The 18511-nt window shown below is 45.6% G+C and overlaps 1 protein-coding gene across 1 annotated transcript; it reads right to left on the bottom strand.

The window, feature by feature from the left end:
* Nucleotides 1-1440: 1440 nt before the first annotated feature.
* On the bottom strand, nt 1441-18301 carry poll (polymerase (DNA directed), lambda). The gene is made up of 9 exons (XM_084319275.1): nt 18283-18301; nt 17819-17954; nt 15569-15866; nt 15092-15209; nt 14121-14456; nt 13681-13854; nt 8001-8129; nt 2973-3141; nt 1441-2352 (listed from the first exon to the last, which is right to left on the bottom strand). Exons 2-9 carry the CDS (start codon nt 17931-17933, stop codon nt 1991-1993), a joined length of 1701 nt encoding a protein of 566 aa, XP_084175401.1. The 5' UTR covers nt 17934-17954; nt 18283-18301; the 3' UTR covers nt 1441-1990.
* Between the last annotated feature and the right edge of the window lie 210 nt (nt 18302-18511).

Genomic DNA, 18511 nt, shown 5'->3' with positions numbered 1-18511 from the left:
GTGGTTACACTTTAAAATATGCAAAGACAATGCCCAAAAAGCCGAGTGCCAGATATGCCAGAAGAAAATGGCATATCACAACTCTACAACAACTTTGTCAATTCACCTAAAAAACGTAAGTATCATTGTACACGACGGCGACGCCACACAAAACATTAATAAGGCTATGCCTATGCTGCTATGACTAATGTGTTACCAAGTTGGCTAATTTAATTGTAATCATCTGCTTTTGTAGGTGCATTGTCTGATATAATTATAAATTAAATATAATATAATTGTTTGCTTGATAGACGAAGGTTGCAACATAATTATGTAATGTCATGTCGTTGGCTGTGAGAGCAGCCCCACTGCACCCAGGCAGCGCAGCCGAGTGAAACCTTGTCGAAAGGGGCTACTTAATTAATTAATCCAATCCACTTTATTTATAGAGCACATTTAAAAACAACAACGTTTACCAAAGTGCTGTACAAGTCCCACAACATAAGATAAAAATTTAAAAAAATTTAAAAATATTATAATTAATATTATTTTTTCTCTCTCGAAGCTTCGAATAAAAATCGAAGCTCGGCCCCGAAGCTTCGATTGCCAAAAAAAGCTTCGAAGGTCAGCCCTAGTTTCCACACAGGTGACGTCTTCCCACTTCTTGCAGCTGCCATGATTGAATAATTGAGAAAGCGCAAGCAGGGACGCGCCTCCTCACCTCGACTCAACCCCTCTTTTTTTTCCCGAACGTTCGAACCCATTCATTAAAATCCGAATGCCAGGGTAACGAACGAACGTTCGGGCTCAGCCTTACTCCCCGACCACGCGCGTGCGGGGAAACACACACACGCAGTCGGGACACAGACCGTTACGAGCAAGCGAGAGAGGGAGAGGGACACGGAGCACCCCGTGCGGAAACACACACGCAGTCGGGAGCACTCGCATATCACTGTCAACCTGCTGCAAAATATCATTGCACACGCTCCCACGCACACGCCCGTATTCCAATCCATGCAATAATATTCACAGCGGTATATATTGTCATTTGAAACAAGTTACCAATGCATTACCAATTAGTATCCCCTTCAATCTCTCTATGTCTCTCTCTGTCTGTGGGTGACTGTCACTCAAAGCGCTTTGCGAGTATGGGCGGAGCCCAGCCCAAAACAGCTTGAAATCTTGAAGTGGAAAAATGCTGCTTTAGAGTACTTGATTAGAAATACAAAACAACGCATTTTTTTGAGAAAAAAAAACGTACAGATGTGTTCCATAGACTCTCAGGAATTGTGTAATATTGCCCAAATAGTGAAAGGAATCGCAAAACATGGGACCTTTATGATACAAAATTTACTAACATATTAGCAAAGATACTCTATTAGCAAGGGTTTTATTTTACCATCATTACTAATCCTTATAAAAAATATGACGAGCAGTTTCTGTCAAAAGTTTTCAATCTACAGAGATTATCATTCAAATCGAATAACGACACAAGTCTACAGTGATAAAACATCTTATTTAAATATGTCATATTTAAAATGTGAACTTGGGATATTGAAACACGATTACAGTTATCATCATCATCACAAAAAAAAACAGGCAGAGATACACTGATTAGCTCCATACTACAGGTACCGGAATTTTCGGACTATAAGCCGCGCCTTTTCCCCCCATTTTTTGACCCTGCGGCTTATATAACGGTGCGGCTTATATGTGACTCGACGTGACCAAACCCGAAAATGTAAAAATCGAAATATTGCTTTTTTGACTGCATTGAAATGTTATTTATCTGTTCCCTTATTTGCTAAACTTAATACAACTTGTAAATGAGTTAATTCTTGTTATTTGTCCAACAGTATTGTGTCCCAATGCTGGTGGGAAGACTGTAATTAAACATTAAAACACCTGCGGCTTATAGTCCAGTGCGGTTTATATATGTACACATCATTCAATTTAGCTGCTGCGGCTTATATTCAGGTGCGGCTTATAGTGCGAAAATTACGGTAAATCATCACCAATCCCTTTCATGAGGTTCCCTGAAGGGTATGCCCAAAAGATTAAAAACGTCTTCCTCCGTCTGTGTAGGTAGTGCAACGCCACCGTACACCTTCACGCTACCCTGGCGCAACACGTTCTTGTTCAGCGAGTGCTCAGACAGGCTCATGCGTTTGGTCTTAGCCATGGCCCTCAGTGAGCGGTTGAAGTGTGCCGACCCGGTGAAATACACGAGGGAACAGGCGAACTCGGCGTAGGGCACCACGATGATGTCAAGTCTGCGGTGGCGCCGGTCCAGTCCGGGCAGACGACACACACCCATGTACTTCTTTTGCTCTCCACTCTCCTCGTGGCTGACCAAGTCGTCCGTTAGAAACCCTATTAGGGAAAAGGTGAGACGCCATCTAATCAAACGGGTATTTAAAGGGGCACTTTGCCAAAAAAAAATAAACAATGCTAGTTTCTTTTTGCACATAATTTCACACATGTCCAAAAGCGCTAAACTGTTTTGCACACATTCATTTAGTTTGAGTTATTGAGAGTAAATTAGTTTAAATATGGCCACCGGTGATCATCGGGGACATTGAATCCTTGTGTTGTGTTAATTACACCTCAATGAAATTATACGGTAGCAGTCGCTATAGGACAAGGTATTCTTTCTTCGTCTACATAATTGAATTGAGCTGTAATTAACACAACACAATGTCATTCAATGTCCCCGATGGCATCACTGGTGACTGGCCATATTAAAAATAATTGACTCCCAATAACTGTCAAACTAAATTAATGTGTGCAAAACTGTTCAGAGTTTTTGAACGTGTGTGAGATCATGTGCAAAATAAATCAGCATTGGTTTTTTTTTGGTGAAGTTCTCCTTTCAGGGAAATCATTCAAATCATATCATATATCTGTTATAAACACAACTTAATGGCCATACCCCAAGAGGCAGGTAATAAATCAATATCTATATTTTGGACCATGCAGGTGCACCGGCTTACCGCTCTGATGCAGCATCTGTAACACTTTGCCGAAGATATTCTTGTGTGATTTGCCGTCGGGATGAGAGATAAGGATGTCCACGTCTCCACATGAGGTCTTCCCCCGGCGGTAGGACCCACATGCCATGGCCAGCAGGCCCGGGTCCAGGGCCTGGGTAGTGTCTCTCACCTGCACAGTGCAATGTTCCAATACAGACCACAGATCAGGTCAGACAGAGCATGCTGACAAAGCTGGTTTCAGGGGAGGGGGGACTAGGGAGAAGGAGCACAACGCTGGCTTCAGGGGAGGGGGACTAGGGAGAGAGAGAGAGAGCACAAAGCTGGCTTCAGGGGAGGGGGGACTAGGGAGAAGGAGCACAACGCTGGCTTCAGGGGAGGGGGACTAGGGAGAGAGAGAGAGCACAAAGCTGGCTTCAGGGGAGGGGGACTAGGGAGAGAGAGAGAGAGCACAAAGCTGGCTTCAGGGGAGGGGGGACTAGGGAGAGAGAGGGAGCACAAAGCTTGCTTCAGGGGAGGGGGACTAGGGAGAGAGCACAAAGCTGGCTTCAGGGGAGGGGGGACTAGGGAGAGAGAGCACAAAGCTGGCTTCAGGGGAGGGGGACTAGGGAGAGAGAGAGAGCACAAAGCTGGCTTCAGGGGAGGGGGGACTAGGGAGAGGGAGCACAAAGCTGGCTTCAGGGGAGGGGGGACTAGGGAGAGAGAGCACAAAGCTGGCTTCAGGGGAGGGGGACTAGGGAGAGAGAGCACAAAGCTGGCTTCAGGGGAGGGGGACTAGGGAGAGGGAGCACAAAGCTGGCTTCAGGGGAGGGGGACTAGGGAGAGGGAGCACAAAGCTGGCTTCAGGGGAGGGGGACTAGGGAGAGAGAGCACAAAGCTGGCTTCAGGGGAGGGGGACTAGGGAGAGGGAGCACAAAGCTGGCTTCAGGGGAGGGGGACTAGGGAGAGAGAGCACAAAGCTGGCTTCAGGGGGAGGGGGGACTAGGGAGAGAGAGCACAAAGCTGGTTTCAGGGGAGGGGGTGACTAGGGAGAGAGAGCACAAAGCTGGCTTCAGGGGGAGGGGGACTAGGGAGAGAGAGAGAGCACAAAGCTGGCTTCAGGGGAGGGGGGACTAGGGAGAAGGAGCACAACGCTGGCTTCAGGGGAGGGGGACTAGGGAGAGAGAGCACAAAGCTGGCTTCAGGGGAGGGGGGACTAGGGAGAGGGAGCACAAAGCTGGCTTCAGGGGAGGGGGGACTAGGGAGAGGGAGCACAAAGCTGGCTTCAGGGGAGGGGGACTAGGGAGAGAGAGCACAAAGCTGGCTTCAGGGGAGGGGGGACTAGGGAGAGAGAGAGCACAAAGCTGGCTTCAGGGGAGGGGGGACTAGGGAGAGGGAGCACAACGCTGGCTTCAGGGGAGGGGGACTAGGGAGAGAGAGCACAAAGCTGGCTTCAGGGGGAGGGGGGACTAGGGAGAGAGAGCACAAAGCTGGTTTCAGGGGAGGGGGTGACTAGGGAGAGAGAGCACAAAGCTGGCTTCAGGGGAGGGGGACTAGGGAGAGGGAGCACAAAGCTGGCTTCAGGGGAGGGGGGACTAGGGAGAGAGAGCACAAAGCTGGCTTCAGGGGGAGGGGGGACTAGGGAGAGGGAGCACAAAGCTGGCTTCAGGGGAGGGGGACTAGGGAGAGGGAGCACAAAGCTGGCTTCAGGGGAGGGGGACTAGGGAGAGGGAGCACAAAGCTGGCTTCAGGGGAGGGGGACTAGGGAGAGGGAGCACAAAGCTGGCTTCAGGGGAGGGGGACTAGGGAGAGGGAGCACAAAGCTGGCTTCAGGGGAGGGGGACTAGGGAGAGGGAGCACAAAGCTGGCTTCAGGGGAGGGGGGACTAGGGAGAGAGAGCACAAAGCTGGTATCAGGGGAGGGGGACTAGGGAGAGAGAGAGAGCACAAAGCTGGTTTCAGGGGAGTGGGACTAGGGAGAGAGAGAGCACAAAGCTGGCTTCAGGGGAGGGGGGACTAGGGAGAGGGAGCACAAAGCTGGCTTCAGGGGAGGGGGGACTAGGGAGAGAGAGAGCACAAAGCTGGCTTCAGGGGAGGGGGGACTAGGGAGAGAGAGCACAAAGCTGGTTTCAGGGGAGGGGGTGACTAGGGAGAGAGAGCACAAAGCTGGTTTCAGGGGAGGGGGGACTAGGGAGAGGGAGCACAAAGCTGGCTTCAGGGGAGGGGGGACTAGGGAGAGAGAGCACAAAGCTGGTTTCAGGGGAGGGGGACTAGGGAGAGGGAGCACAAAGCTGGTTTCAGGGGAGGGGGACTAGGGAGAGAGAGCACAAAGCTGGCTTCAGGGGAGGGGGACTAGGGAGAGGGAGCACAAAGCTGGCTTCAGGGGAGGGGGACTAGGGAGAGGGAGCACAAAGCTGGCTTCAGGGGAGGGGGACTAGGGAGAGGGAGCACAAAGCTGGCTTCAGGGGAGGGGGACTAGGGAGAGGGAGCACAAAGCTGGCTTCAGGGGAGGGGGGACTAGGGAGAGAGAGAGCACAAAGCTGGCTTCAGGGGAGGGGGGACTAGGGAGAGGGAGCACAAAGCTGGCTTCAGGGGAGGGGGGACTAGGGAGAGAGAGAGCACAAAGCTGGCTTCAGGGGAGGGGGGACTAGGGAGAGGGAGCACAAAGCTGGCTTCAGGGGAGGGGGACTAGGGAGAGGGAGCACAAAGCTGGTTTCAGGGGAGGGGGACTAGGGAGAGAGAGCACAAAGCTGGCTTCAGGGGAGGGGGGACTAGGGAGAAAGAGCACAAAGCTGGTTTCAGGGGAGGGGGACTAGGGAGAGAGAGCACAAAGCTGGCTTCAGGGGGAGGGGGGACTAGGGAGAGAGAGCACAAAGCTGGTTTCAGGGGAGGGGGTGACTAGGGAGAGAGAGCACAAAGCTGGCTTCAGGGGAGGGGGACTAGGGAGAGAGAGCACAAAGCTGGTTTCAGGGGAGGGGGTGACTAGGGAGAGAGAGCACAAAGCTGGCTTCAGGGGAGGGGGACTAGGGAGAGGGAGCACAAAGCTGGTTTCAGGGGAGGGGGACTAGGGAGAGAGAGAGAGCACAAAGCTGGCTTCAGGGGAGGGGGGACTAGGGAGAGAGAGAGCACAAAGCTGGCTTCAGGGGAGGGGGGACTAGGGAGAGAGAGAGAGCACAAAGCTGGCTTCAGGGGAGGGGGGACTAGGGAGAAGGAGCACAAAGCTGGCTTCAGGGGAGGGGGGACTAGGGAGAGGGGGCAGGGTTGGTCTTTCCATTGAATAGAGCACGGTCACGTTGAAGAGTGGCTACGAGCAACGATATAAATGATTTGTTTTTCATGAATTTGCATATACACACACTTTTGTTAACTCTTTCTCTGCCACGCTGGGAACGGGATATGGCTATGTGCTGCCACGGATTAAACCAATGGGGTCGGTCACCTTGTTTGCAGGGCTATAACTATATTCTTTATTATAGCTATGGATGCAATACTATGGCCCATTTGACATCGAGTATCTATCGTTCAAGATGTGAAAAAAAAATATCCATCCATACATTCCCGTTTTATACCGTGGTGAATATAGAGCGGTTTAGGGTAATTCCTGGGAGGCTAGTAATAGCCTGCGACGTATATAATACTTAATCCATTGTCATTTCGTCCCTATACACGCTACAATTAAAAATTCAAATGCATATGATCGGTATATAATGTTCCATCATGAATGCATGAACGTTTCTGATTAATTGATTGTCAATAACGGCATTCGTTAGTACAACAACATATGCTGATCAGGGCGATGGCTATGAAAACAAGGAACAATCAAGCTGAAATTGACGTTAACTTGCTCTTCTTACCTGTGGCCGGTGGGATTCCAAAAAGAATATTCCAATTATTTGATTGCCATCTGGTAGATCGTATGTCCATTTGGCCCACGACATAACCCACCACAGCATAATGAATCGGGGGTCCCGAAAACAATTCAATGCGGTTACTAGAAAAGTCCACCCGGAGGCATTTCATCGATGCACAGCCCCATACACAGAGTCTCAAAGGAAGTGCAACATCGGCAGCATAACACCAGGCGGTGGTATTGGACTTTTGCGATCTCAGACTAATTCCCTATGGTAACACAGGCTCCCTGGATGGATAATGAATGGAAATAGCGAATAAAAGAAATAATGATCAAATAACGTATATATACATGGTTGGCGTTCAACGATTGGCTGACAAACACGTATAAAATCGTTGTTGGCAGGGAATGAGTTAATATATACACATATATGCACGGGTATGTATGGAAGGGTATGTGCATAAATGTATATTTATGTTTGCTTATCTATTTACATTTTTCTTTTTCTTTCCGATATGATGACACCTGCGACCCCACAAGACATGAATAAAACGACGACTGGAAATTAGAAAAGCAAACCGTTTACGTTTGTGCGTATCCCCCGCTGACAAACAAATGCATTCATCTCCTGTGAGGCCAGAGTGAAGGACGCAGGCTAGGTTAGGCACTACATATTATTTTTTGACATGCCAGAGAAAGGGGGACACATGCTTTAGTCATCTTTCTAATCTGCACTTTCTATCTGGCAGCCCAGGAGGAAAAAGAAAAACCAAGTAATACTATATGAAAACAAGTAGCTTTGTACCCTGTGCTCTGAGAGTGACCAGGTATCTGGCTGACTTATGATGCGGTAAGTTTCAAGAGCAAGTTTCCCCCCATTGGGATGCACTACTCTGTGAGAATACGGTCTGCTTTTCCCATCACTGTACAGTCGAGGAAAGCTTACAATCTTCTCGGGGGCCAACGCAAACTTAAAATCATACTTGGCCACTCGCTCGTCCCTCAAGCAGTTCAACTCGCACATTCTCTTGTTTGCAGGAGGTTAGAGGGGATAGGTATTTTTTCAAGAGGATATTTCAATTCTGGTGTAACCTCGACTAAACACAAGTGACAGAGTCAATACGTACTTTTTAGTGGGCTTTACGACATGCTAAATGTTCAGTGCCTCTCAGCGTTCAGATGAGTAGAGATATGTTAACTTACCACTTTCTCAATGGCGGCTGCTTCTTCTCTGGGCATCCGGTTTAAAAAGTCGTTGTAGTGCTTGAGTCCTATTTTCTGAGTGTAGTTCAGGTTGGCCTTTGTGCGGATGTCGTCCAGAGTGCGAAACCCCTAACAAAGAAATAATCAAGTTGTCTTTTTATTCACATGGCCACCATGTGGAAGTGCCTGTTTGTCTCAATGTTAAAGGTCCCATGTTTTGCTATTCCTTTCACTATTTGGGCAATGTTGCACAATTCCTGTGAGTCTATGGAACACATCTGTACATTTAAAAAAAGAAATATGTATTCATTGTTTTGTATTTCTAATCAAGTACTCTAAAGCAGCATTTTTCCACTTCAAGATTTCAAGCTGTTTTGGGCTGGGCTCCGCCCATACTCGCAAAGCGCTTTGAGTGACAGTCACCCACAGTCTGCACTGACACTGACTGACTGACTGACTGAGACATAGAAAGATTGAGGGGGATACTAATTAATTTCGCCGCGCGGGGGGGGGGGGGGGGGGGGGCATAATCCCACGGGACAATGCATTGGTAACTTGTTTCAAATGACAATATATAGCGCAGTGGACTAAGCGTCTGTCTACCACCACAGAGCCAGTGGAATCGAATCCGGCTGTGGTGCCTCCGGCTTGGCCGACCGTCCATACTAACACAATTGGCAGTGTTAGCATGTGGGAAGCCGGCGTGGGTGGGTCCTGGTCGTTGTAAACAGCGACTCCTACAGTTCGGTCGGGGCACCTGCACAGCAAGGGAAGGATCTGGGAGAGGTAGTGTGACCTTCCACACGTTACACTCTCCCAGTGAGAGTCCGCGCTGCCAGATGAAAAGAAGCGGTGGGCTGGCTGCACATGTGTCGGAGGAAGCATGCGATAGTCTCCGCCCTCCCAGACCGACGGTAGGGGGTAGAGTGCGCAACGACCAGGAAGGGGATTGGGAATTGGCATAACGACTAACATTGGGATGGGAGAAAAACGGGAAAAAAGGGGGGAAAAGATCCCTTTTTTTTAAAAATGACAATATATACCCCTGTGAATATTATTGCACGGATCGAAATACGGGCGCGCGCGTGGGAGTGTGAGCAATGATATTTTGCAGCAGGCTGACAGTGATATGCAAGTGCTCCCGATTGTGTGCGTTTCCCCACGCGCGCGGTCGGGAGTGTGTGTGGGGTTCTCTGTGTCCGTGTCCCTCTCTGTCTGTCTCTGTCTGTCTCTCTCTCTCTCTCTCTCTCTCTCTCTCGTTCTCTGCTCTGTCGGCACCCGCGCCATGTCAACCCGTTTGAGGAAGTGTCAGTATTTCCACTCGCTCTGTTGTTGAGTGCGCTACAACCATAGAGGGGGTGTTAGTTATGCAGATCAGCAGCACCTACTGACGTCAGGGAGCGAGTCAAATCAGAATGGCTTAGTTCACTGGGGGAGGATATTGTCTCAACTGAAATCCACCAAAATGAGAATTAGGCCCCGTCCACACGAGCGCTGGATATAATGTAACCGAAGTTTGAAAAAAAATAAGCCTGTCCACACAGGTGAATAACCGCGTATAACCGCGTACTCACGGCGGCTGGAAAACCAGCAACCGATACATGTAGTACAATGCCAAAGCAGTAGGCGGCGATGTTGTTCAGACATGAAGGCCATTTCAACCATCAGAAAAGGTTGAACCCTCAGGCCTAACAAAAATAATGGTTGGTTTCAGGTTGCCGACCGACCCTGCCGATTTAGGTGCGACCCAATATATTTTATGAGTTTTTAAAAAAAATTATATATTAAAAAAAAAAAAAAAAAAAAATCCGATTTTTTTTTTTTTTTTAAGAATAAAGTTTCATAGAAATCTTAGTCAAACATTTAGTATTATGGATATTAAACATGCTGGCAGAGTACATGCATCCATGTTGTTGTGAACATTTTAATTAAATAAAGAAATTCCCTATCCATAGTCGCCGTGGGAAAGAATAAAATAAAAAAATAAAATAAAATAAATTCCCTACCTACCCATGGCCAAACTGACAACCAACCTGAAACCAACTATTATTTTTGTTAGGCCTCACTACACTTCCTGCTAAAACTAAACAAAGCCGCCATCTTTAAATACCCTTGCGTTAGCCATTAGCCAACGGAGCATATATTTTTCAGCAAAGAAAGAAAGTGCAATAAACAAACGGATACATTCACTGTGTGTTCTGTCTCTCATTTGTTGATGAAACAAAACCAACAGCAACACAATTTACCACCAAGAGCGGATAGTTTAGTCTCACAAAAAAGATCTCCGGTGTTGTTAGCTACATGCTAATGTGAATGGCATTCTCTATGTATAGTATATAGCTTACATGCTGCTAACGTAATAATGTAACGTTAACGCTAGTATAATGAATGGATCATATGGATGCAAACGTTATTTAACACATTGCAGAATGGGTACAATACAATACGGCTCAATACAAACAATTGTTAAGGGGATGCAGTCTGGACTGGGTTCCTTATAACAATAACTTGACAACACATGAGTTTAGTTTAGCCGCAGCTACAGGTTTTACTCTTGTCGGGTCAGGAATGCGACAACAGACATCAGTCGATCACAACACTCTTCAACAATACGTTTAGAACAAAAGTTTGTTACAATCATTTTCATATAACGCTACTTGGGACAGCTCTGCTGTAAACACTGGTGTAGCTGGCTCTGCTCTAATCACTCTAACCCCGTGCTCGGTTGCTAACTTGCTATGTTTGAGACAGTCTGCCGTGAACATGGGAAATAATTGCGACAGCTCTGCTGTAAACACTGGGAATAACCTCGGTTGCTATGCCCACACGCACCCACTGCAACCGGGGATGCGCTCAAAACTTCACCCTGGACTCCGGTTTTCAAAGACCAGGGTTGCAATGTAGCAAACCCCCGGTTGTGTGTGCCCGAACAGTGCAAATGCGCACATTAGAGCTGCCGCGATAACCGCATTACCGCGGTATCGCTGTTGCATCACGCCCACCGCAGAGTTGGGCTGAATACCGCATCACTGCTGATTTTTTTAATAATAATAAAGTAGCGCCCAGACGTTGGACTTGCGGCTCTGCAGATATACCCTACTCGGTTCCAAGCGACCCTATTGGGTAGAAGTGGTACCAGAAAAGTCATGTGAAACATTGCAGACCACTGATTGGTCAGAAGAGAGACGCGTCACACATTTGGAGTCTCTGAACAAAAACAGAAAGCCGCCATCTTTACTGCCTCGCTAAGGATGTATTTCATTCAGGATTTGTTTGCGACAGCACCAAGTGTAATAAACAGAAAAGGATGGATTCACTGTGTATTCGGCCTCATTTATTGATGAAACAAAACCGACATCAACCCAATTTACCACAGAGCGGAAAGTTTAGTGTCACAACAAGATCGCTGATGTGTTAAGTTTGTTGTTATTAGCCTAATACTAACGTCAGCAGATATACACGAGAGGTAACGTTAAACCCGGGTTGCTTGGTAGAATAGACACAATGAGGTAACGTTAGCTTTAGCACAATAGACACAACGAGAGTCTGGTTAATGTTGTTATTGATTGATTGAAACTGTGTTAAACTCTGGCTTGCTGCAAGCCCTCGGACATGCCCACGGAGCTTTCAGTGTACACAAGCGGCCCCGCCTGCATCCCCACACGGAGACAAACAGAGGTTTTTTTTTGTGTGCGCACTGTGCGGTAATAACCGCGGCGGTAGGAAATATTTCGCAAATTTGTGCGGTAAGGAAAATATCAATACCGCGGCAGCTCTAGCGCACATACAATCATGGTTACATTAAATCCAGCGCTCGTGTGGACGGGGCCTTAGAGACACAGACCCCATTGATACAAACCCCCATTGCTAGAAAACGATGCTAAACACTGGAAAAGGCTATTTATAAGACAGGGGACCTTTAACACTTTGGTTGCCTAAGGTTAAATTAATGATATACCATAGATTGCCAGCGCTATTTGTCTATGGAGAAAGTCCCCTTCTTTGCAGGGCTATAACTTTTTAAATTCTATTGCTACATTGCCATTATTAGGGCCCATTCAAAGTCCTATATGTATTGTTCATTGTGTAGCAACGTTAAACTTTTTCATTCACATATTCATAGTAAAGTATGGTCTAATGTATAAGTATGTTTTCATCTCTTTCTGCAGCTTTCTCCAGAACGTGATATATAGCCCCAAATGCATTATATTGATGATGAAATACAGTTTGATGGCAATCAGCGCGATATAAAGAATTCCAACTAGACGTACTTCTAGAAGTTACTACACGTCATCTGATGTTGACCGGATGGGCGAGGGGGCGTTTATAATTCCGTGGGCAGCGTTATACCAATCATCTAATGTGGGTCAAATGTTGATAATATCAGTTATTATCGAAGACGGTAACGTTACACGCTGAAACTCACCCCAGTCTCCGCGCGCCGTTGGGCGATCATCGTCGAGTCGAAATTTTATCATTATGGGATATATTATTACCCGGTCCATCTCCAGCTTGTATAATGGTATATACGTCCAAATCATGTTGTTTATCGAGTTATTGGCAATCGATCGCTATGTAGAGTGACGAGCTAGAGTCACGGGACATGTACCGAGTGGCCGGAAGCAATACGGACGTCTAGCAAAACCTCTAATGCGCTTCCTGTTAAGCGCTTGCGCCGATCGGCCACCAGATGGCGCTCCTGAACCGCCAGAGAGCTCAGTGGGTCCTGCTGGTGGATCTCAGGCCAGCGGAGGGACATTATGAATCCGATCGCAGATTTTTGAAATATTGATATAAAGACGACGTACAGCGTCCCCCGGCAACTTTAGCATGGCCAGCAAAGACGTCTAAAGACGGCTCCCGGCAGTCAAAGTGTTAAAGGTTAATTTCAAGGACCAAAATAGTCAAAACAACAGGCGGAATACACTAATGCACTGATAAGACTAATGATCACCTGAATTAGACAGGTTTTAAAGCATGGTCGTTTTCTGTGTTTTGAAATGAATGAATGTGAACGAATCATCTGCTCCTTGAAATGCATTTATAGCGATCTAAGGAGGTAATGCTGCACAAACAAAATTATGCCGCAATGAGTCACGTGGGTAGTGGCAAAATTATTTCCACTCATTATTTTTATCATTTTGATGCTATTTTTTTTTTTTATTAAATTCTTAGCAGTCAAAACACGGGAGTCGAGGCAGTTCTCCTGGTCTTCCCACTCCACCCTGGGTTTTGATTAAAGATGGTGGCAACTTGAGTTACCAGCCTTTTTACCACATGAGCCTTACAGGATGTCGTTCTTGCCTTGACGGGAGTGAATATCTCAGCATCTTTTTTCCGCCCCAATACCAAGAAATTTGGTGGTAATTTTGTGTAACTGTGTATGTATGTATTTTGGGGCGATAGTGGCTCAGGACTCGGAGGTAGAGCAGTCGTCTGGTAATCCAGAGGTTCCCAGTTCGATTCCCGCTCCTCCCGGGCAGCGTGTCGAAGTGTCCTTGAGCAAGACACTTAACCCCTAATTGCTCCCGATGTGCAGGTTGGCACCTTGCATGGTTGCCTCTGCCATCGGTAAGTGAATGGGTAAATTGTGAGGAACAAATTGTAAAGCGCTTTGTATAAAAAATTAAAAACGCTATATAAATTCAGCCATTTACCATTTAATGTATGCGTTTCTCACCTGTTGGTACCAGAGCTGTGCCGTCTTTGCCCCGGCGCCCCAGATATTGGTAAAAAGCTCCAGGATTGGCACAGCCTCCCCGATGTGATCCAGCTTGCGGAGATGACCACTCTCCATGATCTCGTCGATTTTGTCGGCCATGCGCTTCCCAATGCCCGGTATCAGACAAGCCTCCTACAACAACACGAGTGCCCACGAAGAGAAATACAAGGAAGTTCAGCATTAATTTATAATACCCTCGTCCTAATGGCTTAAGGAAGTTCAGTTTGTATTGAACAGAGACCAGAGGAAAACATTTATCCCACCCTGCCATCCCTCTCGTGCAACGTATAGGTTAATACAGCGGACATTACCGCTACCGTGACCAACCAGTGTATTTACAAAAACATATATTTAAAATACAAACACTTCCAATCACATTATAGCTACGTTAAGACTACCTGATATGAAGTGATAGGCTTGTGGTAACTCTTGAGTGCGTTGACAGCCTTGGAGTAGCCCAGTGCCCTCCACTTGTCCCCCTGGTGTGTGTAAGCCTTGGCCAGCACTTCTAGTTTATCTGTGATGTCCTTGTTGTAGTTATTACTTTTGCACTGAGAGGACTGGGCACAGACCCACTTCCCTGAGACAGGCCTCTGTTGTTGTGCAGGGCCTGGGCTGGGAATGAGGCCGGGGCCCGGCGTCCCCTCTTTGGGCTTTTGGCCTGTCAACAGAGCTTCCAAGTCATTCTGCGAGACCCGGTCTTCCTCACGCAAGTCCTCCTTGCTCTCCGAGACCTATGGAAGAAGCATGGGTACACTCAAATTGAATTGTTAGGCCTAAATATTCCATATACATCAGAATTACAATATTCTTACATATACAGTATACACACGTCCATTGGTGGTCTAGTTTGTGTTATATAGCACATATATGATAGTCCTTTTCCATCATGAAATGGTATGATCAACAATAGAGACTAATAATATACTGTAGTAGCCGCTTGTCATTCCCTAATAAATTGACAATGCGCCACGATGCACCTACTCAGATTTTCTTCTACTCGGGTAACAAAAGAAGTTGTGGATGTTGACAGAGTTGAATGTCCAGGCTGCAGCTGATGTAGTTTGTAAGGTTTATTATCCAAAGAAAATTATGGTTGAGAACAGAACAGTTTGCGTCTTCCCTATTGCTCCAGTAGAAAAGAAAAATTCTCTCAGCAGGTGCATAAGATTACTCTAATTACGGTGCCTATTATACTAAGAAGTGATGTGCCCCTAGTATGTGCCCCTAATATTCAAAACATAAATACAATACCATTACCATAAACAATACCATTACCATAAACAATACAACTTCCAATATGTCGGTTTTGGCGTCTACATATACTGTATATCATATCGCTGCCTATAAACATGGAATGTGAACCCACTGTGTCTGCATTCTCCTCTGCTTTGATTTGACCCGACGCTGGCTCCATGATGCTCTCTGTAGAGGGACTGACATCAGCCAAGTGTTCTTTACCATCTTCATGATGTACTTCAGAGTTCCTAAGGGAATGGAAAAAAAAGATTAGGTTTGACTGATGACAAATTATTATAAAATTCTCAAACACTGTCATCATCTCAATCCCACCTCAATTGTTTTCCTCAAGGGCATCTGAGGTCACGGTTATGTAATGTCACATGCACAATAGATAAGATATGATGCTTTTATTGGGGCTGACCAGGTCGTATGATGTTTTAGATTTTTTTTGTGTGCCTGTTATTTTATTGTGAAACTGCAGTACAGAGTTCAAAACAAATTCCCCTACAGAGACAATAAAGGTATATCTTATCTTACAAGTCCATGTCAGAAAAGGAATCAATATTACGTAATGTGATGTGAGTAGCATTATTAGCTCACTGACCTCTCTGGTATAAGAAGGCTGTAGTTGGCTATGTCCAGTAGTCGTTTCTCAGTAAAACACAAGCTCAGCCAAGTGCACTTCACCAGTTGGACTGCAGGGGGCATGCTATCCACTTTAAGAAGGCGGAGGGCCCGGTCAATGTCCATATTATCATCTACAACCACATGAGTGACACGAGAACAGAGCGAACTCTCAGTTTGTCCCCCGTTCTGGTGGACTTGTCTCTGGAAGATCTGGCATCTGGCATTCCCTATGCCGGCGGGAAGGAGGTAGACTGTGACACCGATGAAGGTGTTCCCTGTGATAGGCGAGACAGAGAGGATGTTGATGATCAAATATGCTGTGTTGTGTGGTCTCTGGTTTGGCATGATTAGTCAAATGAATACTAACACCCCCCCCCCAAATGAATACTAACACATGATTAGTCAAATGAATACTAACACCCCCCCCCCAAATGAATACTAACACCACCCCCCCCCCCCCCCCCCCCCTCTAGGATATAAAAAATTCCCAAAAAGGGCTTCGGGGACAGCCTTACCAAACATATTATTTATATTATTCAAATAGAACTCAAACATGTTCCGTTGCGATGTCGCAGTATGATGTCATAATCAGACATTCTAGAACATTTGTGATGTCACAGTATGATGTCATAATCAAACATTCTAGAACATTTGTGATGTCATAGTCGTCATAATCAAACATTCTAGAACATTTGTGATATTCAACAATTCTCTCAGAAGATCTCATTGTGCATCTTGAAACAGTACATAGATTGAAGCCTGCATTTCTCAACCAAGGTGCCTTGCCTACCGTTTAGCCGTGGAAAGGTGAGTGTCCACAACGACCTGTTCTACTTGAATGTATTGCTATGTGGTAGGTAAGGCTGTCCCCGAAGCCTGTTTTGGGGATTCGAACTTCGTCAGGGTTTTTCGAACGGACGTTCAAACCTTCGTTTTTTATTAAAAAATTTTAAATAAAATAAAATAAAACTATATTTTTTTTAATAAATGCTTTTTATTTTTTTTCATTCTGTTTAAACCAATGGGGTTTTCTTCACAGTTGCAGATAAAGATTAGGCTACACTAATATTATAGTAAAATAAACTAAGTAAAAAAGACTAATTTAATCAGATTAATCACTTTATTCAAATTGAGGATTTAGTTTGAGGATACATTTTTTTTTAACTTTTAAATTTTTTTTTTTTTTAAATAAAAACGAAGGTTCGAACGTCCGTTCGAAAAACCCTGACAAAGTTCAAATCCAAAAAACAGGCTTCGGGGACAGCCTTAATACACACTCACTCACTCTATCACTCGTCACACACACCTCTATCGCCCTCTCTCGCTCTCTCACTCACATTATGCAAACTATTGCTACCAGTGTTCTATTAGATTGCTACCAGTGTCATATTAGATTGCTACCAGTGTTCTATTAGATTGCTACCAGTGTTCTATTAGATTGCTACCAGTGTGATATTAGATTGCTACCAGTGTCATATTAGATTGCTACCAGTGTTCTATTAGATTGCTACCAGTGTCATATTAGATTGCTACCAGTGTTCTATTAGATTGCTACCAGTGTCATATTAGATTGCTACCAGTGTTCTATTAGATTGCTACCAGTGTTCTATTAGATTGCTACCAGTGTTCTATTAGATTGCGGTCAGTGTTATTGCTACCAGTGTTCTATTATATTGCTACCAGTGTTCTATTAGATTGCTACCAGTGTTCTATTAGATTGCTACCAGTGTCATATTAGATTGCTACCAGTGTTATATTAGATTGCTACCAGTGTTCTATTAGATTGCTACCAGTGTCATATTAGATTGCTACCAGTGTTCTATTAGATTGCTACCAGTGTCATATTAGATTGCTACCAGTGTTATTGCTACCAGTGTTCTATTATATTGCTACCAGTGTTCTATTAGATTGCTACCAGTGTTCTATTAGATTGCTACCAGTGTTCTATTAGATTGCTACCAGTGTTCTATTACAGTGGTTCCCAATTCTCTCCTCGAAGCACCCCAGCCGTTCCATGTATTTGTTAAATTCCACCACCAGCACACCTGATTCAACTAATAAAGGGCTAGTTAAGTTGAATCAGGTGTGCTGGTGGTGGAATTTAACAAATACATGGAATGGCTGGGGTGCTTCGAGGAGAGGATTGGGAAGCACTGTTCTATTAGACTGCTACGTGCTACCAGTGTTCTATTAGATTGCTACCACAGTGTTCTATTTAGACTGCTACCTGTGACACTAGTTTCCTCGGACTTCTTCTTTAATGGGGGAGCATCGTTTCCTTCAAGTGCTCTGGCCCGTTTGACCCTGGGGAAAGCCTTCAAAATTCCATGACGATGCTCCATTTCATCTGGGAGGGGGGAGCCCTGCGAAATCAATGTGTTACTTTAGCTAGCGTGAATGAATGAATTAAAACTTTATTTAACAGATTGCAGAATGGGTACAATACAGTACGGCTCAATACACACAACTGTTAAGGGGATGCAGACCAGAGAAAGACGTGTGTCTTGTTTACATCAGGGTCCCCCATTTTCGAACGTTACCAAGCATTTCACCACCACAGCATTTGTTTCAAAACGTCTATTCAACCCGATCAATAAAAAACCCAGCTTTACTATCATTCTCCCTATACAAATAACGTGAAGAATTTTGCGGAATAATATCTAAAACGTTAGTTTTTAAACAATCTCTTACCCCTGCTTGGTCAGACGAACCCAGAAGAACCAAAAGCAAAAACACAAATAAATTCTTCAACTTCCGGGTCACATCATTGATTTTATTTGAGCTGAAATGGTTTTTTACACGTTTATCCCCCTTTGTTATGGCATATTATCAACACACTCAAATACCACGTGTAATCTGGGGGGTGGGGAGTAATTAGTTACAACTAAAAGAAGAATGGATATTAATGAGTGTTGACCTC

The sequence above is a fragment of the Notolepis coatsorum genome (genome assembly GCF_963971535.1).
Source record: "Notolepis coatsorum genome assembly, chromosome: 7".
In the NCBI taxonomy this organism is placed as follows: Eukaryota; Metazoa; Chordata; class Actinopteri; order Aulopiformes; family Paralepididae; genus Notolepis; species Notolepis coatsorum.
This window is presented reverse-complemented; position numbering and strand designations above follow the sequence as displayed.